Raw genomic sequence first — 26,860 nt, 5'->3', positions numbered from 1 at the left:
GGAATGAGCAGCAGCTACATTTGGTTACATAAGGACTGTTAGTGGAATTCCCGCAAGAGAGTAACGGTTAATGTGATTGGATGTTTAATTATTTGACTAGGCTACCTGTATTTGACATTGTGTTATTTTGCTGAACACCAGATTTTTGGCAGTGAAACGAGGCTACTCAGTCGAGAGAGAAAAAACTCACCCAGATGTATATCCCTGTTTGAAAAAATATAAATGAACTGTTTGAAAATGTTTAAAAAGAAAAGTAAAACAATTTTTTTTGTACAATTCTTTTTACAAATTTTAATCACATCTTTATTTGGCGTACCCCCGATGGCATTCTGTTCTACAGGAATGATTTAAACTGTTATAACCATAGAGACATATTTAATGCAGTGGTTACAACTAGGGTTGCACATTTTGGGGAATATTCACAGGTGGAAACTTTCCGTGGGAATTAACGGGAATATTTGGGAATTAACGGGAATATATGGGAATTAATGTAAATATATGCAAATTAATACATCTAAATGTAGATGTTTTTTGCATTGGATATATTTACCATATCATATGGAGACATAAACATAAACCTTTTACCTTATCATAAGTAGACATAATTTAAAATGATTAAATCCTTCCAATAGAAATTAAAAAACAATTTAGTTACGAATTGAGTTGACTTAATTAAATGAGTTGGCTCTTGTCTCTTCACATGGGATGATTTCACTGAACAACAAAATAAATAAATTATTGAATGATCCCCAATGTTCCATCGCATCTCCCAAAAACGTTTTCAACATACATGTGTAAAATGATAGTTTAGAAACTAAAGCTTTGGTTGTCTTCCTCTCAGGCTTCCATGTCTTCTCCCTGGACCTCCTCAATGTTCACCTCTTGAACATCAGACTCTGAGGCCTCATCTTCACTGTCACTTTCCAACCCTGTTGACGATGGCTCGCTGTCAGGCTCAAAAAGCTCACATTTTCCCAGATGGCAACCAATTTTTCAACCCTTGTATTGGTCCACTTGTTGCATACTTTGGTGTGTGTGTTCCAAAACAAGGACCAGTTGCGCTCTGAGGCAGCTGATGTTGGTGGGATTTGGAGGATGATGGAGGCAACAGGAGAAAGAGCCTCAGATCCACAAAGTAATTTCCACCAGGTGGTTGATGAGATATGTTGGCACGACTGCCATATTGCATCTCCATCCCAAAGCCCTTGCTTGGAAGTGTACTTTGCCAGACTGCCAAGAACCTTGCCCTCATCCAGGCCAAGGTGGTGAGACACAGTAGTGATGACACCATAGGCCTTGTTGATCTCTGCACCAGACAGGATGCTCTTGCCAGCATACTTGGGGTCCAACATGTACACTGCAGCATGTATGGGCTTCAGGCAGAAGTCTTCACGCTTTTTGATGTATTTCAGAACTACAGTTTCCTCTGCTTGAAGCAACAGTGAAGTGGGCAGGGTAATACGGATTTCTTCTCTTACATCTGCAGGCAGAATCTGAACATCCGACAGGGTGGCATTGTCTCCCTCAGTCAGCAACAGCCCCAAAACATCACTGCTCTAGAGGAGATCTGCATGGAGGAATGGGCCAAAATACCAGTAACAGTGTGTGAAAACCTTGTGAAGACTTACAGAAATCGTTTGACCGCTGTCATTGCCAACAAAGGGTATATAACAAAGTATTGAGATAAACTTTTGTTATTGACCAAATACTTATTTTCCACCAAAATTTGCAAATAAATTCATTAAAAATCCTACAATGTGATTTTCTGGATTTTTTTTCTCATTTTGTCTGTCATAGTTGAAGTGTACCTATGATGAAAATTACAGGCCTCTCTCATCTTTTTAAGTGGGAGAACTTGCACAATTGGTGGCTGACAAAATGCTTTTTTGCCCCACTGTATATATACATACATACATACACACACACACATATCCCACATACATGTACATACACACACATATCCTACATACATGTACATACACATACATATCCTACATACATGTACATACACATACACACAAATAACAATTAAAAAATAAACATATATATAAAACTTGCAGCAGCACTAACAAGGTTCTTATTAGCTATTTCTAGCCTTCGCTGAGATGACGAGCAAATAATTTGTTTTTTAGATTTTACAGCACCTTACACAATGTATCTGCTTAATTCCCTAATCTCCCCATTCACTCTGTCCAATTTGAAATATAGTTGAGTAGTGGAGACCAGAGTCTATCAAACTTGGGCTGTCTCTTGTGGAGGTGTAACGGTTCTCTTGTTGTGAAGTGGAGGCGGACCAAAGCGCAGCGTGGTGGTTGTTCATTGTATTTTATTGACGAAACTATACATGAACAAACTAATGAAAAAACAAGAAACGTGAGAACTCAAAACAGCCCTGTCTGGTGCAAACACAAAAACAGGAACAATCACCCACAAACACACAGTGAAACCCAGGCTACCTAAATATGGTTCCCAATCAGAGACAATGACGAACACCTGCCTCTGATTGAGAACCATATCAGGCCGAACATAGAACTAGACAAACTAGACATGAAACATAGAATGCCCACTCAGATCACACCCTGACCAACCACAACATAGAAATATACAAAGTAAACTATGGTCAGGGTGTGACAGTACCCCCCCCCCAAGGTGCGGACTCCGGCCGCAAAACCTGAACCTATAGGGGAGGGTCTGGGTGGGCATCTGTCCGCGGAGGCGGCTCTGGCGCTGGACGTGGACCCCACTCCATAATAGTCTTTGTCCACCTCCTTAGCGTCCCTAGATAGGTGACCCTCCTAAGAGACAGCTCGGGACAGAGGGACAGCTGCTCGGGACAGAGGGACAGCTGCTCGGGACAGAGGGACAGCTGCTCGGGACAGAGGGACAGCTGCTCCGGGCGGAGGGGCTCTAGCGGCCCCTGGCTGACTGGCGGCACTGGCGGCCCCTGGCTGACTGGCGGCACTGGCGGCCCCTGGTTGACTGGCGGCACTGGCGCTGGGCTGACTGGCGGCACTGGCGGCCCCTGGCTGACTGGCGGCACTGGCGGCCCCTGGCTGACTGGCGGCACTGGCGGCCCCTGGCTGACTGGCGGCACTGGCGGCCCCTGGCTGACGGGCGGCACTGGCGGCCCCTGGCTGACGGGCGGCACTGGCGGCCCCTGGCAGACGGGCGGCACTGGCGGCCCCTGGCAGACGGGCGGCGCTGGCGGCGCTGGGCAGACGGGCGGCGCTGGCGGCGCTGGGCAGACGGGCGGCGCTGGGCAGACGGGCGGCGCTGGCGGCGCTGGGCAGACGGGCGGCGCGGGCGGCGCTGGGCAGACGGGCGGCGATGGCGCCGGGCAGACGGGAAGCTCCGGCAGAGGCGCCGGGCAGACGGGAGGCTCCGGCAGAGGCGCCGGACAGGCGGGAGGCTCCGGCAGAGGCGCCGGACAGGCGGGAGGCTCCGGCAGAGGCGCCGGACAGGCGGGAGGCTCCGGCAGAGGCGCCGGACAGGCGGGAGGCTCCGGCAGAGGCGCCGGACAGGCGGGAGGCTCCGGCAGAGGCGCCGGACAGGCGGGAGGCTCCGGCAGAGGCGCCGGACAGGCGGGAGGCTCCGGCAGAGGCGCCGGACAGGCGGGAGGCTCCGGCAGCGGCGCCGGACAGGCGGGAGGCTCCGGCAGCGGCGCCGGACAGGCGGGAGGCTCCGGCAGAGGCGCCGGACAGGCGGGAGGCTCCGGCAGAGGCGCCGGACAGGCGGGAGGCTCCGGCAGAGGCGCCGGAGAGGAGGAAGGCTCCGGCAGCGCTGGAGAGGAGGAAGGCTCTGGTAGCGCCGGAGAGGCGGGAGACTCCGGCAGCGCTGGAGAGGAGGAAGGCTCTGGACGGATGGGCCAGCCTGGTACGGGGAGCTGCCACCGGAGGGCTGGGGTGTGGAGGTGGTGACGGATAGACCGGGCCGTGCAGGCGCACTAGAGCTCTTGAGCACCGAGCCTGCCCAACCTTACCCGGTTGAATGGTCCCGGTCGCCCTGCCAGTGCGGCGAGGTGGAATAGCCCGCACTGGGCTATGCAGGCGAACCGGGGACACCGTGCGCAAGGCTGGTGCCATGTAAGCCGGCCCAAGGAGACGCACTGGAGACCAGATGCGTAGAGCCGGCTTCATGGCACTTGGCTCGATGCCCACTCTAGCCCGGCCGATACGCGGAGCTGGAATGTACCGCACCGGGCTGTGCACCCGCACTGGGGACACCGTGCGCTCCACAGCATAACACGGTGCCTGCCCGGTCTCTCTAGCCCCCCGGTAACCACAGGAAGTTGGCTCAGGTCTCCTACCTGGCGTAGCCATACTCCCTGTTAGCCCCCCCCCAAGAAATTTTTGGGGCTGACTCCCGGGCTTCCATCCACGACGCCGCGCTGCCTCCTCATACCAGCGCCTCTCCGCTTTCGCCGCCTCCAGTTCTTCTTTGGGACGGCGATATTCTCCTGGCTGAGCCCAGGGTCCTCTTCCGTCTAATTCGTCCTCCCATGTCCATACCTCCTCGCGCTGCTCCTGCTGCTGCTTTTTCCTTTGCCCATTACCACACCGCTTGGTCCTGTTGTGGTGGGTGATTCTGTAACGGTTCTCTTGTTGTGAAGTGGAGGCGGACCAAAGCGCAGCGTGGTGGTTGTTCATTGTATTTTATTGACGAAACTATACATGAACAAACTAATGAAAAAACAAGAAACGTGAGAACTCAAAACAGCCCTGTCTGGTGCAAACACAAAAACAGGAACAATCACCCACAAACACACAGTGAAACCCAGGCTACCTAAATATGGTTCCCAATCAGAGACAATGACGAACACCTGCCTCTGATTGAGAACCATATCAGGCCGAACATAGAACTAGACAAACTAGACATGAAACATAGAATGCCCACTCAGATCACACCCTGACCAACCACAACATAGAAATATACAAAGTAAACTATGGTCAGGGTGTGACAGGAGGTCATAAGTGAGCTTTTCACTAGGGAGCAAGTCAACAATCTGGTCAATCCACATTTTAAATGTAGGAGGGGTATTAGAGGCCCACAATAGAATAATACATTTCTTAGCAAAGTAGGTAATAGTCATAAGCAACTTGTCTCTGTCAGGATCAAGAACAAAGTCCTGCTGGGCATAAAGAAGATAGATACACGGGGTCATATCAAACTGTACATCTAGTATTTTCTGTGCAGCAGTATGTATAGATTGCAAGAATCTGGCAATCTCTCTACAGCTCCAAAATACATGCATATACAGTGCCTTGCGAAAGTATTCGGCCCCCTTGAACTTTGCGACCTTTTGCCACATTTCAGGCTTCAAACATAAAGATATAAAACTGTATTTTTTTGTGAAGAATCAACAACAAGTGGGACACAATCATGAAGTGGAATGACATTTATTTGATATTTCAAACTTTTTTAACAAATCAAAAAATGAAAAATTGGGCGTGCAAAATTATTCAGCCCCTTTACTTTCAGTGCAGCAAACTCTCTCCAGAAGTTCAGTGAGGATCTCTGAATGATCCAATGTTGGCCTAAATGACTAATGATGATAAATACAATCCACCTGTGTGTAATCAAGTCTCCGTATAAATGCACCTGCACTGTGATAGTCTCAGAGGTCCGTTAAAAGCGCAGAGAGCATCATGAAGAACAAGGAACACACCAGGCAGGTCCAAGATACTGTTGTGAAGAAGTTTAAAGCCGGATTTGGATACAAAAAGATTTCCCAAGCTTTAAACATCCCAAGGAGCACTGTGCAAGCGATAATATTGAAATGGAAGGAGTATCAGACCACTGCAAATCTACCAAGACCTGGCCGTCCCTCTAAACTTTCAGCTCATACAAGGAGAAGACTGATCAGAGATGCAGCCCATGATCACTCTGGATGAACTGCAGAGATCTACAGCTGAGGTGGGAGACTCTGTCCATAGGACAACAATCAGTTGTATATTGCACAAATCTGGCCTTTATGGAAGAGTGGCAAGAAGAAAGCCATTTCTTAAAGATATCCATAAAAAGTGTCGGTTAAAGTTTGCCACAAGCCACCTGGGAGACACACCAAACATGTGGAAGAAGGTGCTCTGGTCAGATGAAACCAAAATTGAACTTTTTGGCAACAATGCAAAACGTTATGTTTGGCGTAAAAGCAACACAGCTCATCACCCTGAACACACCATCCCCACTGTCAAACATGGTGGTGGCAGCATCATGGTTTGGGCCTGCTTTTCTTCAGCAGGGACAGGGAAGATGGTTAAAATTGATGGGAAGATGGATGGAGCCAAATACAGGACCATTCTGGAAGAAAACCTGATGGAGTCTGCAAAAGACCTGAGACTGGGACGGAGATTTGTCTTCCAACAAGACAATGATCCAAAACATAAAGCAAAATCTACAATGGAATGGTTCAAAAATAAACATATCCAGGTGTTAGAATGGCCAAGTCAAAGTCCAGACCTGAATCCAATCGAGAATCTGTGGAAAGAACTGAAAACTGCTGTTCACAAATGCTCTCCATCCAACCTCACTGAGCTCGAGCTGTTTTGCAAGGAGGAATGGGAAAAAATTTCAGTCTCTCGATGTGCAAAACTGATAGAGACATACCCCAAGCGACTTACAGCTGTAATCGCAGCAAAAGGTGGCGCTACAAAGTATTAACTTAAGGGGGCTGAATAATTTTGCACGCCCAATTTTTCAGTTTTTGATTTGTTAAAAAAGTTTGAAATATCCAATAAATGTCGTTCCACTTCATGATTGTGTCCCACTTGTTGTTGATTCTTCACAAAAAAATACAGTTTTATATCTTTATGTTTGAAGCCTGAAATGTGGCAAAAGGTCGCAAAGTTCAAGGGGGCCGAATACTTTCGCAAGGCACTGTAGGTTCCACTTTCAGAGGTACATTTTTTACAGTTAGGAGACGTCTGTTTTCATGCTACGGAGTCTCAAAGGAGTGTAATAAAATTAGATTCTTTCCTTTTTACATTAGTAGAGGAGCAGTATACCCTGTCGCAAACCTCCGCCCATAACGCCCATAACTCATCACGGACCTAGGTCCTTTTCCCAGATTATTTTCCAAGGAGTAAAGGAGGAGCCTCCTTTCTCAGAAAGTCTATAGATATAAGATATTTTGCCTTTAATTGATTGTGCTGTGACAAGAAGGGTTTCAACTTCATTCAACTGAGTTCTAAACCTCCTCTTGGAAGTAAATGAGGAAATTACATGTCTAATTTGAAGATATATATTTTTTTTAATTGGATCTTGGCACATTGAATTTACTGCAGAGCTCTTGAAAGTGTAGTTTTCTGATTAAATAGGTCTGAAAAGGTCCTGATTCCTAGAGTATGCCAAATATTAAAGTTGGCATCCCTCAGGGCTTTTGGCAAGACTGTGTTGCCTACTATAGGTGAGTGAGAACATATTTGTGAGGAAATGCCCAGGTATTTCTTACAGTCCCTCCACGCTAGTAGGGTGCTGTAAATCACAAAGGTTGTGGCTATGTTGCCCACTTCACTAAAGTTATTAATGAATATAATTGAGCTTAGGGGCAATGGACCACAGGATTGGGCTTCTATCTGAATCCATGTTGTTCGGATAGCCATGATTGTACGCTCTGACTGCTCTTTTTTAAATCGGTAAGCAAGCAATCTACTGGGCCTATTGCTATACTCATGGAATTTCTGTTTAGTAAAGAAAACTTTTTTTTTTAATCTCCCGAGTGTAGTCCAAATTCAGTTTAAGTTGGCTGCTTTAAGTTGACTCCAGGAGGTGCTGTCTAGGGATTGTATATGTACTTTTTCACAGCATTCCAGCTCCCTCTCGAGATCTAGCCTGTGTGCTTCCATTGCTTTTTTCTTAGAGGAAGCATATGCAATTAGATGACCTCTTAGTGTGGCTTTAGCAGCGTCCCACATTGTGGCCGGAGAAACAGGAGAATCTTTTTTGTCTTGTGTGTAGTTGTCTATCCATGTAGTTACCAATGTATGGAACGCTTCGTTTGATAACTTGGAGGTGTTGAATTTCCAGCTTTTTGACCTCGGGATGTTTTTGCAGAGGTCCAAGCGGAGGTGGACAAAGGCGTGATCTGAAAGTGCTATGGGTCCGATTGTACACGTGGCTGAATTTATGAAACTCTTTGGGATAAAAATGTAATCTATACGGGAGTAGGTGTTATGGTAGTATGTATAGTAGTATGTATAGTAGTAGTATGTATAGAGTAGTATGTATAGTCCATAGATGAGCTATTAGTCTCTCTCCAGATATCTATATCTGTCTCTTTAGTAAGAGAGTTCAACATCTTTGCAAATCTAGGATTTGTGGTGGGGACTTGAGATGATTTGTCTAGGGTTGTACAATTAAAAGGGTACCACGCCAAAGGAAACACAATGCTCATTGAACAGGGTTATCATATTTTTCTCCCCAATTTCATGGTATCCAATTGTTTTAGTAGCTACTATCTTGTCTCATCGCTACAACTCCCTGTACGGGCTCGGGAGAGACGAAGGTTGAAAGTCATGCGTCCTCCGATACACAACCCAACCAAGCCGCACTGCTTCTTAACACATTGCGGATCCAACCCGGAAGCCAGCCGCACCAATGTGTCGGAGGAAACACCGTGCACCTGGCAACCTTGGTTGGCACTGCGCCCGGCCCGCCACAGGAGTCGCTGGTGCGCGATGAGACAAGGACGTCCCCACCGGCCAAGCCCTCCCTAACCCGGACGACGCTGGGCAAATTGTGCGTCGCCCCACAGACCTCCCGGTCGCAGCCGGTTACGACAGAGCCTGGGCGCGAACCCAGAGTCTCTGATGGCACAGCTGGCGCTGCAGTACAGCAACCACTGCGCCACCCGGGAGGCCCTATCATTTTTTTACATGAAAGCAGGAGTATCTGTGTTAGGTGCGTATATATTTAAGATAGTAATTGATTGACCATACAGATATCAAAATAAATCTCCCCTCCGGATCAGATATGTTTTTGTCAATTATGAATGGAACATTCTTATGGATACGTATGGCTGTACCTCTACTGTTTGATTTGAAAGATGAGAAATACACCTGTCCCACCCAAGCTCTGCAGAGTTTGGCATGTTCAGCATCACAGAGGTGTGTCTCTTGTAATAGCATGTCTTCTTTTTCCTTTTTTAGAGCACATAGTATCTTTTTCCATTTTATTGCATGACCGAGACCATGGCAGTTCCATGTCAATAGATTTAAGGTGCTAGTCATCGTCATCGAACAGTAATCGAACTTTAGTGCAAGTCATCTCTGGGTAAAAGTGGATAATAGTTACAGCTGCTTTCACATAAAAGGAAAATAAATGGTGTACATAAAATAACAATCTCTGAACACCCCAGCCGAGTTCCCAAACAACTCAACACAGTTGAGGGGGGGAGCGCGTCCTCTTGCTCCTGGCTAATGGCGCTAGTTTTTGTGAAACTTCTTCTTCTTGGAGGCTTTTTCAGTCGCTAATGCTCGAGTCCGGGTAAAAATGTCACCTGTAGTGTCGCCTTTTGTAGCCGCCATGACTTTTTTACTAAAGCTAAAGGAGTTTAAGGTAAGATTAGGAATTGGAAACTACTTGTGCGGAGCTCTTAGTTCACACGGCCGTCACGTGATCCCCGTGGATGGCACTTTTTGAATGACTGCTGGCTGCAGCCTGGAGCTGGTGTATAGAGGATGACTGGATGACCCATTGTTTTCAGTTTGGATTCTCTCCTAGAGGGGAGGAGAGTGAGGGTGGCTGGGGAAGGGAGGTGGGGAGAGTTAGATTGGTCATGGTGTGTGTGTATGTTGTGTGTTTACATGTCATGTGTAAGGGAGAAAGATAGGGAAATGTTCCTGATTACCAATTCAATTCAATTCAATTCAAGGGCTTTATTGGCATGGGAAACATGTGTTAACATTGCCAAAGCAAGTGAGGTAGACAACATACAAAGTGAATATATAAAGTGAAAAACAACAAAAATTAACAGTAAACATTACACATACAGAGGTTTCAAAACAGTAAAGACATTACAAATGTCATATTATATATATATATATACAGTGTTTTAACAATGTACAAATGGTTAAAGGACACAATATAAAATAAATAAGCATAAATATGGGTTGTATTTACAATGGTGTGTGTTCTTCACTGGTTGCCCTTTTCTCGTGGCAACAGGTCACAAATCTTGCTGCTGTGATGGCACACTGTGGAATTTCACCCAGTAGATATGGGAGTTTTTCAAATTTGGATTTGTTTTAGAATTCTTTGTGGATCTGTGTAATCTGAGGGAAATATGTCTCTCTAATATGGTCATACATTGGGCAGGATGTTAGGAAGTGCAGCTCAGTTTCCACCTCATTTTGTGGGCAGTGAGCACATAGCCTGTCTTCTCTTGAGAGCCATGTCTGCCTACGGCGGCCTTTCTCAATAGCAAGGCTATGCTCACTGAGTCTGTACATAGTCAAAGCTTTCCTTAATTTTGGGTCAGTCACAGTGGTCAGGTATTCTGCCGCTGTGTACTCTCTGTTTAGGGCCAAATAGCATTCTAGTTTGCTCTGTTTTTTTGTTAATTCTTTCCAATGTGTCAAGTAATTATCTTTTTGTTTTCTCATGATTTGGTTTGGTCTAATTGTGCTGTTGTCCTGGGGCTCTGTAGGGTGTGTTTGTGTTTGTGAACAGAGCCCCAGGACCAGCTTGCTTAGGGGACTCTTCTCCAGGTTCATCTCTCTGTAGGTGATGGCTTTGTTATGGAAGGTTTGTGAATCACTTCCTTTTAGGTGGTTGTAGAATTTAACGGCTCTTTTCTGGATTTTGATAATTAGTGGGTATCGGCCTAATTCTGCTCTGCATGCATTATTTGGTGTTCTACGTTGTACACGGAGGATATTTTTGCAGAATTCTGCGTGCAGAGTCTCAATTTGGTGTTTGTCCCATTTTGTGAAGTCTTGGTTGGTGAGCGGACCCCAGACCTCACAACCATAAAGGGCAATGGGCTCTATGACTGATTCAAGTATTTTTAGCCAAATCCTAATTGGTATGTTGAAATTTATGTTTCTTTTGATGGCATAGAATGCCCTTCTTGCCTTGTCTCTCAGATCGTTCACAGCTTTGTGGAAGTTACCTGTGGCGCTGATGTTTAGGCCAAGGTATGTATAGTTTTTTGTGCGCTCTAGGGCAACAGTGTCTAGATGGAATTTGTATTTGTGGTCCTGGTGACTGGACCTTTTTTGGAACACCATTATTTTGGTCTTACTGAGATTTACTGTCAGGGCCCAGGTCTGACAGAATCTGTGCATAAGATCTAGGTGCTGCTGTAGGCCCTCCTTGGTTGGTGACAGAAGCACCAGATCATCGGCAAACAGCAGACATTTGATTTCGGATTCTAGCAGGGGGAGGCCGGGTGCTGCCGACTTTTCTAGTGCCCGCGCCAATTCGTTGATATATATGTTGAAGAGGGTGGGGCTTAAGCTGCATCCCTGTCTAACCCCACGACCCTGTGTGAAGAAATGTGTGTGTTTTTTGCCAATTTTAACCGCACACTTGTTGTTTGTGTACATGGATTTTATAATGTCGTATGTTTTACCCCCAACACCACTTTCCATCAGTTTGTATAGCAGACCCTCATGCCAGATTGAGTCGAAGGCTTTTTTGAAATCAACAAAGCATGAGAAGACTTTGCCTTTGTTTTGGTTTGTTTGGTTGTCAATTAGGGTGTGCAGGGTGAATACATGGTCTGTTGTACGGTAATTTGGTAAAAAGCCAATTTGACATTTGCTCAGTACATTGTTTTCATTGAGGAAATGTACGAGTCTGCTGTTAATAATAATGCAGAGGATTTTCCCAAGGTTACTGTTGACACATATTCCACGGTAGTTATTGGGGTCAAATTTGTCTCCACTTTTGTGGATTGGGGTGATCAGTCCTTGGTTCCAAATATTGGGGAAGATGCCAGAGCTAAGTATGATGTTAAAGAGTTTTAGTATAGCCAATTGGAATTTGTTGTCTGTATATTTGATCATTTCATTGAGGATACCATCAACACCACAGGCCTTTTTGGGTTGGAGGGTTTTTATTTTGTCCTGTAACTCATTCAATGTAATTGGAGAATCCAGTGGGTTCTGGTAGTCTTTAATAGATGATTCTAAGATCTGTATTTGATCATGTATATGTTTTTGCTCTTTATTCTTTGTTATAGAGCCAAAAAGATTGGAGAAGTGGTTTACCCATACATCTCCATTTTGGATAGATAATTCTTCGTGTTGTTGTTTGTTTAGTGTTTTCCAATTTTCCCAGAAGTGGTTAGAGTCTATGGATTCTTCAATTACATTGAGCTGATTTCTGACATGCTGTTCCTTCTTTTTCCGTAGTGTATTTCTGTATTGTTTTAGTGATTCACCATAGTGAAGGCGTAGACTCAGGTTTTCCGGGTCTCTATGTTTTTGGTTGGACAGGTTTCTCAATTTCTTTCTTAGATTTTTGCATTCTTCATCAAACCATTTGTCATTATTGTTAATTTTCTTCGGTTTTCTATTTGAGATTTTTAGATTTGATAGGGAAGCTGAGAGGTCAAATATACTGTTAAGATTTTCTACTGCCAAGTTTACACCTTCACCTACCATCTAACTGTCCATGTCTCTTCTGCCCTCTCCTACAGTGTGCTGTTTTGTGGTCCACAAAAGGTGCCATGAGTTTGTCACGTTCTCTTGCCCTGGAGCCGACAAAGGCCCCGACACAGATGTGAGTTCCTGCACTCTCTCTCTCTCTCTCTGCTCCTTCTCTCTCGCTGCTCTCTCTCTCTCTCTCTCTCTCTCTCTCTCTCTCTCTCTCTCTCTCTCTCTCTCTCTCTCTCTCTCTGTCTCTGTCTCTCAATTCAATTCAAGGGTATTATTGGCATGGGAAACATATGTTAACATTGCCAGAGCAAGTGAAGTAGGTAATAAACAAAAGTGAAATAAACAACAAAAATGAACAGTAAACATTACACATACAGAAGTTCCAAAATAATAAAGACATTTCAAATGTCATATTATGTCTATATACAGTGGTGTAACAATGTGCAAGTAGTGAAAGTACAAAAGGGAAAATAAATAAACATAAATATGGCTTGTATTTACAATGGTGTTTGTTCTTCACTGGTTGACCTTTTCTTGTGGCAACAGGTCACAAATCTTGCTGCTCTTTTCTGAATTTTGATAATTAGCGGAAATCGGCCTAATTCTGCTCTGCATGCATTATTTGGTACTTTACGTTGGACACTTAGGATAGTTTTGCAGAATTCTGCATGCAGAGTCTCAATTTGCTATTTGTCCCATTTTGTGAATTCTTGGTTGGGGAGTGGACCGCAGACCTCACAACCATAACGGGCAACGGGTTCTATAATTGATTCAAGTATTGTTAGCCAGATCCTAATTGGTATGTCGAATTGTGTCGAATGTAAAATCTCTCTCTCCTCTCTCTCTCTCTCTGTCTGTCTCATTCTCTCCTTTGCTCTCTCCCAAACACAAACACAAACACACCTTACACTGTGTAAATAAGGAGGAGTCAATTTTAGCTGTCTCATTATCAAATGTCTCAAACTGACACAACACACACACTGACTTTGATCTTCCCAGCATCTCTCTGCAAATGCTGTATGACAAATGGCTTTGAAAACTGTCTCAAAATAACTGTGTGTGTAATGTATGAACAGCATTGTTTGTCCTGTTTGTTTTAATGAGGAGGACCAATGTGCGAGCCAAACACAGGCCCTCCACATCGTCCCTACACACACACACAGACACACACTCAATCACAAAACACACACATACATCCCCTTTCAGAGTCTGTTAGGGCACAGTGTTTCTTGATGGAGGGCAGCTCTGTTTAGGATGTGTGTGACCCTGTACACACTCAGTCAGTTCCCCTGTCCCTCTCTACTTCCCCCAGGCCTGTGTGTGTCCTTGGTTAGATAAGTGGCTCTGGTTTGTGGAAGGCAAGCATACCCGCAACGCTGTGTTCTGCCTGCCTGCCTGGCTGTGGCTGTGGCTGTGGCTGTGGCTGTGTGTGTGTGTGTGTGTGTGTGTGTGTGTGTGTGTGTGTGTGTGTGTGTGTGTGTGTGTGTGTGTGTGTGTGTGTGTGTGTGTGTGTGTGTGTGTGTGTGTGTTTACGCTGTGACCATGATGATTAGGATGATGATGTTTGTTTAGGGCGTGTTACTGTGGCCTGGCATGCCAGCCGGAATAAACACAAACATAGATCCACTTAGAACACACACACACACACTCAGAGCAGTATAGGCTGCTTCAGGGTTCCCCAACTGTCAGCCCAAAGCATTCGCACCCATAATAGAGAGATATACAGTATGTGATCGTATACAAATGTAAGCAAGGTTTAAAATTATTATGTTTTAGTCCAATATTATATCTGTTTGGGCTTCTTGCGGTCAATTTGCAGTCTACAAATTCTTTGTAATTATGTTCGCTGAAGAAGAAATCGTCCCGTGGCTGAATCTAGTTGACGGTCCCTGGCCTACTGTATGTGAACATCCCCTACACAAGCACCCCTCTGTCCCATTTATGCAGTGCTGCTTGTCTACACTTTGATCAGTCGTGTACAAACACAAACACACACAGCCAGCCAATTAGAAGTGAGTGTTTGGACTATCAGAAATAGGACTGGGACAATTACCGTATAATCATGTAACTGAGGATTATGGATGAAGAAATCAAATAACCATCAGAACCGTTTTAAAATGTTGGTTTTGCTGTTGGTTTTTGTGGAAGGCCTGCTAACGAGACTGTTCCCTCCTTAGCAGACACACACACACACATTAACACACACACATATTAACACACACACACACTAACACACACACACATTAACACACACACACACACACACTAACACACACACACATTAACACACACACACACACACACACACATTAACACACACACACACACACACACACACACACACACTGGACCCCTTTTGCTGCTGGCTGTGAGTGTTCCCTCCTGTCATGCCTGTTTAGGCCTGCCTGTTTCCTGCTGGCTCTGTGTACCCAGTCCAGCCTCTACCCAGTCACTGGGCTCTGTTTAAACAGAACAGGGGACTTAGTGTTGCACAGGCGACAGCCCTGTCTGAATACTAAAATAGTGCAAGATGGTTGCTACTGGTGCTCATCACTTCTCAGACTGGTTTCCATCCTTCTTCATTTCTTCCTCTCCTCCTCTATTTCCTCTCCTCCTCTATTTCGTCTCCTCCTCTATTTCCTCATCTTCACTGATCTAGAAGGACCAAGATAGAGACTTGATATAGATGAAAGCAACATGGTGGAGGTGAAGGAACGGTAACACGATGGAGGTGAAGGAACAGTAACATGATGGAGGAACAGTAACATGATGGAAGTGAAGGAACAGTAACATGATGGAGGTGAAGGAACAGTAAAATGGTGTAGGTGAAGGAACAGTAACATGGTGGAGGAACAGTAACATGATGGAGGTGAAGGAACAGTAAAATGGTGTAGGTGAAGGAACAGTAACATGGTGGAGGTGAAGGAACAGTAAAATGATGGAAGTGAAGGAACAGTAACATGGTGGAGGTGAAGGAACAGTAAAATGGTGTAGGTGAAGGAACAGTAACATGATGGAGGTGAATGAACAGTAACATGGTGGAGGTGAAGGAACAGTAACATGATGGAGGTGAAGGAACAGTAACATGGTGGAGGTGAAGGAACAGTAATATGGTGGAGGAACAGTAACATAATGTAGGTGAAGGAACAGGAACATGATGGAGGTGAAGGAACAGTAAAATGGTGTAGGTGAAGGAACAGTAACATGGTGGAGGAACAGTAACATGATGGAGGTGAAGGAACAGTAAAATGGTGTAGGTGAAGGAACAGTAACATGGTAAAGGTGAAGGAACAGTAACATGGTGGAGGTGAAGGAACAGTAAAATGGTGGAGGTGAAGGAACAGTAACATGGTGGAGGTGAAGGAACAGTAACATGGTGGAGGAACAGTAACATGGTGGAGGAACAGTAATATGGTGGAGGTGAAGGAACAGTAACATGATGGAGGTGAAGGAACAGTAACATGGTGGAGGTGGAGGAACAGTAACATGGTGGAGGCGAAGGAACAGTAACATGGTGGAGGTGAAGGAACAGTAACACGATGGAGGTGAAGGAACAGTAACATGATGGAGGTGGAGGAACAGTAACATGATGGAGGTGAAGGAACAGTAACATGATGGAGGTGGAGGAACAGTAACATGATGGAAGTGAAGGAACAGTAACATGATGGAGGTGAATCCTCCACAATCTTGGCTGTTTCACACCTGACCTCAGTGTGAATGACTAACTACCATCCCTCCACTCCTCCACATCCCTTCACTCCTCCATCCATCCATCCATCCATCCATCCATCCATCCATCCATCCCTGCCCACCGGCCCTTGACTCAGGTGTCATGGGTCTCTCGCTGTCCTTTCCCCCTCTCTCTCGCTCTCTCCCCTTCGTCTGGCTGGAAGCTAGAGGCTGGATCTGCAATGAGCGCAGACACACTCACGCATGATATACGCAAGCACACACATATAGTATGTACTGTATATACACACACACACTGCTATGGGTCATGACCTCTGTACCACCCTCAGACCATTGATGACATCATCAATGGTTTGATTGATACAAATGGCATAAGAGAGAGAGAGAGAGAGAGCGAGAGAGAGAGAAAGGGAAAGAGCACAGGGAAATCACAGAGAGAGAATAAAAGAGTTGGTTCACATTAGCATCTATTGTAAAAGCATTGCTTGACTTTTAATGAGTACCGGCACCCATTTCAGTCAGAGTCAAGCACTGGTGAAAGTGGTCCTTCTTTCTCTCCAGTCACCTCTCATTCACCCTGATGGACCTGTGACACACTCTACTGATGTACATGTCAAGCATCCCTCCAAAGAGCAACCAGTGAATGGAAATCATTAGAAACCCTGCTCCCCGAGCCATGGAGGCTGTAGAGATACATGTATGTAATGACAATGGCCACCAGCCAAAGCTCACTCACTGTGCCTTTAAAGCCAGATTGTTTGAGGCAATGTCATTTGGGGATTAGTGTCAGTCCAGATTGCAAGACTGATGTTGCAATGATTATTTCTCTATATGTATATTGGTGTTGCTGCGTTTTCGTTTTGTATTTCCTCTATTGAACCATCTGTCTTTGGTCTGTTCATGTCAATCACTCTCCTGGAGCTTGTTTTAGCTGTGCTCAGAGCTCTTCTATCTGATTGCCTCTTCTTCTCTTCTGTGTGTGTGTGTGTGTGTGTGTGTGTGTGTGTGTGTGTGTGTGTGTGTGTGTGTGTGTGTGTGTGTGTGTGTGTCTTATTTCCTTCTAAGCCACCGCCGTGCATTTGGTATTAAAATCAATGTGTTGTTGTTGTAGGATCAGCTTCTTTTTTTTTTGCTCTTGTCTGATGCTCCTTTCTGATTTGCTTTTACAATCAGTAGAGATGAATGACCTGCCACCGTACCAATGATTTTCAATTTATTTTCTCCTATCTCCCGCCTTCTTAAGTAATCAATCCATGGCTCTGTTTATGTCAGAGGTTTATCATGGTCTAGGAGTAGCCAATGGTATTTCTTATTGAGGAAGATCAAGACAGTTCTGTGTTACAGTGAACAATGTATTCTACATCTATCTGGTTAGGATTCACAGTAACTGGAGTCAGAAACATGTGCATCATAAATATTCCTCCCTGGGAAATGAATTTTAAATCCGACTTTCTGATGGTCTACAAATAGAAAAAGAGAGAGATTTACAACATTGGCCTTGAATAATGATTTAGATCCATGCCATTAAGATCTATGACTTAATGGCCCACCGTTACAACCACATACTCCTGACCTCCTCTCTCATTATGGGACTCCTTAACACCTGGCCTCATCGGCTCTGGGACCCTGCTAAAGTGTAGGCGACATTACATCATAGGGCCTTAATTGCTGTGACAAGCTGAACTGGTGGTATCATTAGCCAAGTGTCTCTGTGGGCATACTGAGGTTGCGTCACAAATGGATCCCTATTCCCTATGTAGTGCACTACTTTTGATCAGGGCCCATAGGGTTCTCATCAAAGTAGTGCATTATATAGGGAACAGGGTGCCATTTGTGACAGGGCCTGTAGCTCCTCCTGGAGAGAAGAGGACAGAGCTGTGGAGAGCCAGACAGGGGAGGTGTTAAGAGATCTACTTGAAATGAAAGTAGATTATTGAAGACATGAATTGAGTTGGAATTGGAAGCATCAGTTAGGAGGTGATAATAGCTTTCTCACTGCGATCCAGAGGGTTACATTACTACCTAGAGTGGCCACATGAATTCACAGTTGCAACCATTGATTTATAAGTGTTTATTATTGATCATGTATGATATACCCATCAATTGAATGAGAACGGTTTGTATTGTCAAATTTATAAACACATGATAGACGGTACCTTAGTGTAGATTAACCCCTGATAAACAGGTATTACATCACAGACTGTTTGCAATTTGTCTTTTCTCTCAAGGTGCCTTTGCGGCAGGGCCAGATTCTGAGACAGAGAAAGAGAGAGAAAGAGAAAGCAGGGGAAGAGAAGGGGGAGTGAGAGAGAGATAGAGAGAGAGAGAGAGACATAGAGAGAGAGACATAGAGAGAGAGAGAGTAAGCGGGGGGAGAGAAGAGAGAGAGAGATAGAGGGGGTGGGGGAAGAGAAGAGAGAGAGAGAGAGAGAGAGAGAGAGAGAGAGAGAGAGAGAGAGAGAGAGAGAGAGAGAGAGAACGAACAGAGCTCCTCTCTACTATGGGTATGAATCTTACCCCCGGCCACTGACAGAGGAACAGACAGGGCAGATGTTCTAACTTGTGTTAACAAGGATGTTTCTTCATGTATCCGTCATATACTGTGATCAGTGCTGCAGTCGGGGAGAACAATAGATGGTGTTAAAAAGCAAGAGGAGTGAGGGATATTAGGGAGAGTCATACGTCCTCTCCTTATCCTAGACTGTATCATTTATCCTCATAAATGTGCTTCTGAAATAATAAGAGCACAATGAAAAAGTGTTCTTACAAAACAATGCTATGAAAACGAGCGGGAGAGGAAGAGAGGGAGCTGGAGAGAGGTGGAGAGAGAAGATGAAAAGAAAAGAGCTGTGGCTTGTCGACTCTTCGTCCCTGGGACACTTTGACAGGTGGAGAGGTAGAGTGTGACAAATCCCTCGTTTCGCCCTCTCCCCTCTTTGGCTTTGGGAATATAAATTCATGTGAAAGAGAAATACCTAGATTGCAGCATGGTGTCTTACCAAACCATTGCTTTCAGCCTATAGAGTTGGCTACCGTTTTGATCTGTGACTTTGAGTGTCATTATCAAATGAACAGTACTTAGACATATTCTGTGCTGATCTGATTCTCCCCTTGTTCACTGTTAATAAATCTGTTGACTGCCGAGGCCCTCAGCTGCCTTGCATAGACCTACATCTTTATCTGACAGTAATGGCCGTGTTCCACGCTATTAGCCTGCCTGTCACAGGCCATTAACCCTGCTAGTGGCTCACTGCTACACTTACCCACAGCAACAGCCACCGCAAACAAAACGCTAACCCACAGCAACAGCTGGGAGAGCCAGCCAGCCGCCCAGGCAACAGCATTTAGCCAGGCTACCACTAACTTGCTAAAACAGTCATTACCCTGCTAGCAGCTCACTGCTAACAAATCGCTAACTCAAAGCAACAGCTGAGAATAGCCAGCCAGCCGCACAGGCAACAGCAGTTAGCCAGGCTACCTCTAACTCGCTAAAACATTACCATGCTAGCGGCTCGCTGCTAACAAACCGTTAACTCTAAGCAACCAGCCGTGAGCTCACTCCACATGTTAGTTCTGTTAGGTTCTAAATAACAGGGTAGAAACTGACGGACAACTATAACCAAGTTTATTCACGCAAAGGGTTGGACAGCTGAACAGACAAAGACATTTTTCCACCAGCACAAGTATATAGACCGCAATTTGGATGAAGTATCCTCCTTCCCTCTGAACAGTACATCTTTATTTCTAGGCAGGAAGTTAAGTGATGCGGGAAATAAACTGTTCCTTCTCCTTTAATGTGACCTGACCTCGGCCCCCATTCCTCACTAAACCACGTCTCTCCACTGTTATCAGTGACTGCAACCATGTGATGGCCTTTCCTTTACTCAGAACATTCCAAGCTTAATTGCCTCCACCATATACATTCCTCCCCCAGAAAACCATTAACTGCTGGTGTAGAAACCAGACTATGGCATTCCTCATTTCCATAGGAGACCTGATTATTAACAATATTTCAAGTTTAGGAGTCAGAACCCATCAGTTCTAAACCATGCAGAACAGATGACAGCTAGAGTCTGTTGAGACCTTCACCTTCACTAGGGGGAAGTTGTCTATGAGCACTGATCTAAGGTCAGTTGTTCAGTGCATGTCCGGCCTAATGGTTAAGGTTTGGATTTGAATAATGTTGTTGATATTCTCTCTGTCTGTAAATCATCAGCACATGCAGACTAGTGCTTAGATTACTGTCAGCCGAGTTCTTGTGTAGAAATGGATATGAGGCGAGAATGATGGTAAAGCTAACAGAACGATAACGTTAACCCTCTTGAGACCCCAGATATTTAAGAGGAAAACGTGATCACCTTTCAGAAATAATTCTAATAGACTTCTGAGTAAACTAAAATAATGTTTTTTTTAATTATCTGTTTTTGGAAAACAATTTTCTGGAAATATTACAAAAATGCAACATTGAACCTATGAACAGACATGTTGATATGTTTAGTATATCAAGCAATATATACAGTCGACCATATATGGATATGTAGGCCATATGGTTTAAATTAATCCATTTAGATGGGAGGTCATTTAAAAAATGGATTACATTCTATTGACCTAAACATCAGATGCGCAATAAGGCAATTAAAAAGAAGCAAAGGTGCCTCCGCCACCCCAGTGGAACAGCTGCCATGGGAATATTAATGCTTATGTAATATGTTGTTTGATGTGATTACTGATATCATATTGCAATCTGCTGCAGTCATCAGCCTCATCTCTGATGACGCAACCCAGAGTGTTACTGTGTTAATGAATTTGGGGGTTTGGTGGTGTTGAATCTATGGATGTGTTCTATACCAGATCATCTGATCAGTGTAGGGAAACTGAGAATAGCAGTAGGAGAAAGTTGTGTGTGTTTTTCTATTGGTGGCCATGCTGCATTTGGCATCAATGCATGATTTAGGTGAGAGGTCAGAGGTACAACATCTGGGTATCTCAAGTTAGGATTTAGCTGATATCAGAAGTCACAGAAGGGGCACTGAGTTCCTGTCGTTAATTAGGCCCATGCTCTATTTAGTGGAGTTGCACCCCTATCTAAAGCATGGAGGAATCATTTAGTACCTGTGTCAGTGGGTCTGCCTCTAGTATTATCAGCTGATAGCGATTATAACCAGGATAGTTTCAAGTTGTATTATTCGTTTCTACGGGATACACATGGTATACACCGTCCAATGAAATGCTTACTTGCAGGTTCCTTCTCAACAATGCAACAACAATAAGAAATGATAAAAGATAAGAATAACAACAAAGTAATGGCTCAGTAAAATAGAATACAAATGTTTTACAAGTATAATACAATAAAGGCGTCATTTATAGTCCTATATTTACACATGTTTTGGGGAAGTGGGGATTGGGGGCAAGTGACTTTATACAGTATATATTGTATATATATTGCCAGTTTAGCTTGTTGCTGTTCTGGCCTTAGCAGGACTATTCCCACCTCTATTCTTCTCTTGAGGTGTGAGGACTGAAGAGATCACAGGAAGCTCAGTCTCAGACATACACCACTCTGTTTATAGACCTGTTGACATGGTGTGGAACTGAAAACATCACACCTTTCCTCATGAGAAATATATACATATATACAAGTATAAAATATTTAAATGAAGGACTGTGAAGAACACTGATTCCCAATACACGCAGACACACTCACACACACATACACACACACACGCACAAACGAACACCCACAGACAGACAGACACACACACACACACACACACACACACACACACACACACACACACACACACACACACACACACACACACACACACACACACACACACACACACACACACACACACACACACACATCCCCAGGCTCTGGAGAGAACACTTCAACACTTCACCTGGCAGTGTACTCTGTGCTTCTATAGCAGTCAGTCCTCTTCGTTCTCACTCCACGTCCCAGTAGATTGGGCACTGAGTCAATGTTCTTCTCTATTGGGTTTATCCCTCTCTATATCTCTCTCCATGGGATGCTTCCAGTCTCAAACCTCTCTGTGCATAGTTGGTTAGAGTCTCTCTACTGTAAGTGTCTATGTATCATCCCTCTCTGTGTAATGATCGCTGTCCTCTCTATGGGATGCTTCCAGTCCCAAGCCTCTCTGTGCATAGTTGGTTAGAGTCTCTCTACTGTAAGTGTCCATGTATCGTCCCTCTCTGTGTAATGATCGCTGTCCTCTCTATGGGATGCTTCCAGTCCCAAGCCTCTTTCTCTATGTAATTACCGAATGAGCCCCTCTCTGTATCTTTATTTTATTTATTAGGGATCCCATTAGTTCCTGCCAAGGCAGCAGCTACTCTTCCTGGGGTTTATTAGGGATCCCATTAGTTCCTGCCAAGGCAGCAGCTACTCTTCCTGTGGTTTATTAGGGATCCCATTAGTTCCAGCCAAGGCAGCAGCTACACTTCCTGTGGTTTATTAGGGATCCCATTAGTTCCTGGCAAGGCAGCAGCTACTCTTCCTGTGGTTTATTAGGGATCCCATTAGTTCCTGCCAAGGCAGCAGCTACTCTTCCTATGGTTTATTAGGGATCCCATGAGTTCCTGCCAAGGCAGCAGCTACTCTTCCTGTGGTTTATTAAGGATCTTCATTAGTTCCTGCCAAGGCAGCAGCTACTCTTCCTGTGGTTTATTAAGGATCTCCATTAATTCCTGCCAAGGCAGCAGCTACTCTTCCTGTGTTTTATTAAGGATCTCCATTAGTTCCTGCCAAGGCAGCAGCTACTCTTCCTGTGGTTTATTAAGGATCCCCATTAGTTCCTGCCAAGGCAGCAGCTACTCTTCCTGGGGTTTATTAAGGATCCCCATTAGTTCCTGCCAAGGCAGCAGCTACTCTTCCTGGGGTTTATTAAGGATCTCCATTAGTTCATGCCAAGGCAGCAGCTACTCTTCCTATGGTTTATTAGGGATCCCATGAGTTCCTGCCAAGGCAGCAGCTACTCTTCCTGTGGTTTATTAAGGATCTCCATTAGTTCCTGCCAAGGCAGCAGCTACTCTTCCTGTGGTTTATTAAGGATCTCCATTAATTCCTGCCAAGGCAGCAGCTACTCTTCCTGTGTTTTATTAAGGATCTCCATTAGTTCCTGCCAAGGCAGCAGCTACTCTTCCTGTGGTTTATTAAGGATCTCCATTAGTTCCTGCCAAGGCAGCAGCTACTCTTCCTGTGGTTTATTAAGGATCCCCATTAGTTCCTGCCAAGGCAGCAGCTACTCTTCCTGTGGTTTATTAAGGATCTCCATTAGTTCCTGCCAAGGCAGCAGCTACTCTTCCTGTGGTTTATTAAGGATCTCCATTAGTTCCTGCCAAGGCAGCAGCTACTCTTCCTGTGGTTTATTAGGGATCCCATTAGTTCCTGCCAAGGCAGCAGCTACTCTTCCTGTGGTTTATTAAGGATCTCCATTAGTTCCTGCCAAGGCAGCAGCTACTCTTCCTGTGGTTTATTAAGGATCTCCATTAGTTCCTGCCAAGGCAGCAGCTACTCTTCCTGTGGTTTATTAAGGATCCCCATTAGTTCCTGCCAAGGCAGCAGCTACTCTTCCTGTGGTTTATTAAGGATCCCCATTAGTTCCTGCCAAGGCAGCAGCTACTCTTCCTGTGGTTTATTAAGGATCTCCATTAGTTCCTGCCAAGGCAGCAGCTACTCTTCCTGTGGTTTATTAAGGATCTCCATTAGTTCCTGCCAAGGCAGCAGCTACTCTTCCTGGGGTTTATTAAGGATCTCCATTAGTTCCTGCCAAGGCAGCAGCTACTCTTCCTGTGGTTTATTAAGGATCTCCATTAGTTCCTGCCAAGGCAGCAGCTACTCTTCCTGTGGTTTATTAAGGATCTCCATTAGTTCCTGCCAAGGCAGCAGCTACTCTTCCTGTGGTTTATTAGGGATCACATTAGTTCCTGCCAAGGCAGCAGCTACTCTTCCTGTGGTTTATTAAGGATCTCCATTAGTTCCTGCCAAGGCAGCAGCTACTCTTCCTGGGGTTTATTAAGGATCTCCATTAGTTCCTGCCAAGGCAGCAGCTACTCTTCCTGGGGTTTATTAAGGATCCCAATTAGTTCCTGCCAAGGCAGCAGCTACTCTTCCTGTGGTTTATTAAGGATCCCCATTAGTTCCTGCCAAGGCAGCAGCTACTCTTCCTGGGGTTTATTAAGGATCTCCATTAGTTCCTGCCAAGGCAGCAGCTACTCTTCCTGTGGTTTATTAAGGATCTCCATTAGTTCCTGCCAAGGCAGCAGCTACTCTTCCTGGGGTTTATTAAGGATCTCCATTAGTTCCTGCCAAGGCAGCAGCTACTCTTCCTGGGGTTTATTAAGGATCTCCATTAGTTCCTGCCAAGGCAGCAGCTACTCTTCCTGTGGTTTATTAAGGATCTCCATTAGTTCCTGCCAAGGCAGCAGCTACTCTTCCTGGGGTTTATTAAGGATCTCCATTAGTTCCTGCCAAGGCAGCAGCTACTCTTCCTGTGGTTTATTAAGGATCTCCATTAGTTCCTGCCAAGGCAGCAGCTACTCTTCCTGTGGTTTATTAAGGATCTCCATTAGTTCCTGCCAAGGCAGCAGCTACTCTTCCTGTGGTTTATTAGGGATCACATTAGTTCCTGCCAAGGCAGCAGCTACTCTTCCTGTGGTTTATTAAGGATCTCCATTAGTTCCTGCCAAGGCAGCAGCTACTCTTCCTGGGGTTTATTAAGGATCTCCATTAGTTCCTGCCAAGGCAGCAGCTACTCTTCCTGGGGTTTATTAAGGATCCCAATTAGTTCCTGCCAAGGCAGCAGCTACTCTTCCTGTGGTTTATTAAGGATCCCCATTAGTTCCTGCCAAGGCAGCAGCTACTCTTCCTGGGGTTTATTAAGGATCTCCATTAGTTCCTGCCAAGGCAGCAGCTACTCTTCCTGTGGTTTATTAAGGATCTCCATTAGTTCCTGCCAAGGCAGCAGCTACTCTTCCTGGGGTTTATTAAGGATCTCCATTAGTTCCTGCCAAGGCAGCAGCTACTCTTCCTGGGGTTTATTAAGGATCTCCATTAGTTCCTGCCAAGGCAGCAGCTACTCTTCCTGGGGTTTATTAAGGATCTCCATTAGTTCCTGCCAAGGCAGCAGCTACTCTTCCTGGGGTTTATTAAGGATCTCCATTAGTTCCTGCCAAGGCAGCAGCTACTCTTCCTGTGGTTTATTAAGGATCTCCATTAGTTCCTGCCAAGGCAGCAGCTACTCTTCCTGTGGTTTATTAAGGATATCCATTAGTTCCTGCCAGGGCAGCAGCTACTCTTCCTGTGGTTTATTAAGGATCCCCATTAGTTCCTGCCAAGGCAGCAGCTACTCTTCCTGGGGTTTATTAAGGATCCCCATTAGTTCCTGCGAAGGCAGCAGCTACTCTTCCTGTGGTTTATTAAGGATCTCCATTAATTCCTGCCAAGGCAGCAGCTACTCTTCCTGTGTTTTATTAAGGATCTCCATTAGTTCCTGCCAAGGCAGCAGCTACTCTTCCTGTGGTTTATTAAGGATCTCCATTAGTTCCTGCCAAGGCAGCAGCTACTCTTCCTGTGGTTTATTAAGGATCCCCATTAGTTCCTGCCAAGGCAGCAGCTACTCTTCCTGTGGTTTATTAAGGATATCCATTAGTTCCTGCCAAGGCAGCAGCTACTCTTCCTGTGGTTTATTAAGGATCTCCATTAGTTCCTGCCAAGGCAGCAGCTACTCTTCCTGTGGTTTATTAGGGATCCCATTAGTTCCTGCCAAGGCAGCAGCTACTCTTCCTGTGGTTTATTAAGGATCTCCATTAGTTCCTGCCAAGGCAGCAGCTACTCTTCCTGGGGTTTATTAAGGATCTCCATTAGTTCCTGCCAAGGCAGCAGCTACTCTTCCTGGGGTTTATTAAGGATCCCCATTAGTTCCTGCCAAGGCAGCAGCTACTCTTCCTGTGGTTTATTAAGGATCCCCATTAGTTCCTGCCAAGGCAGCAGCTACTCTTCCTGGGGTTTATTAAGGATCTCCATTAGTTCCTGCCAAGGCAGCAGCTACTCTTCCTGTGGTTTATTAAGGATCTCCATTAGTTCCTGCCAAGGCAGCAGCTACTCTTCCTGTGGTTTATTAAGGATCTCCATTAGTTCCTGCCAAGGCAGCAGCTACTCTTCCTGGGGTTTATTAAGGATCTCCATTAGTTCCTGCCAAGGCAGCAGCTACTCTTCCTGTGGTTTATTAAGGATCTCCATTAGTTCCTGCCAAGGCAGCAGCTACTCTTCCTGTGGTTTATTAAGGATCTCCATTAGTTCCTGCCAAGGCAGCAGCTACTCTTCCTGTGGTTTATTAGGGATCCCATTAGTTCCTGCCAAGGCAGCAGCTACTCTTCCTGTGGTTTATTAAGGATCTCCATTAGTTCCTGCCAAGGCAGCAGCTACTCTTCCTGGGGTTTATTAAGGATCTCCATTAGTTCCTGCCAAGGCAGCAGCTACTCTTCCTGGGGTTTATTAAGGATCCCCATTAGTTCCTGCCAAGGCAGCAGCTACTCTTCCTGTGGTT

General features: G+C 45.1%; 1 protein-coding gene across 1 annotated transcript in view; it reads left to right on the top strand.

The window, feature by feature from the left end:
• The window catches only part of LOC110486837 (protein kinase C alpha type), a 225,879-nt gene that overhangs the window by 91,245 nt on the left and 107,774 nt on the right, over nucleotides 1–26,860 (top strand). Inside the window, exon 3 of the mRNA XM_036939339.1 lies at nucleotides 12,641–12,723. Within this exon, the coding sequence (XP_036795234.1) occupies nucleotides 12,641–12,723 (83 nt within the window). The remainder of the gene's footprint in view (nucleotides 1–12,640; nucleotides 12,724–26,860) is intronic.

This window comes from Oncorhynchus mykiss, chromosome 12 (assembly GCF_013265735.2).
Source record: "Oncorhynchus mykiss isolate Arlee chromosome 12, USDA_OmykA_1.1, whole genome shotgun sequence".
Taxonomy (NCBI): Eukaryota; Metazoa; Chordata; class Actinopteri; order Salmoniformes; family Salmonidae; genus Oncorhynchus; species Oncorhynchus mykiss.
This window is presented reverse-complemented; position numbering and strand designations above follow the sequence as displayed.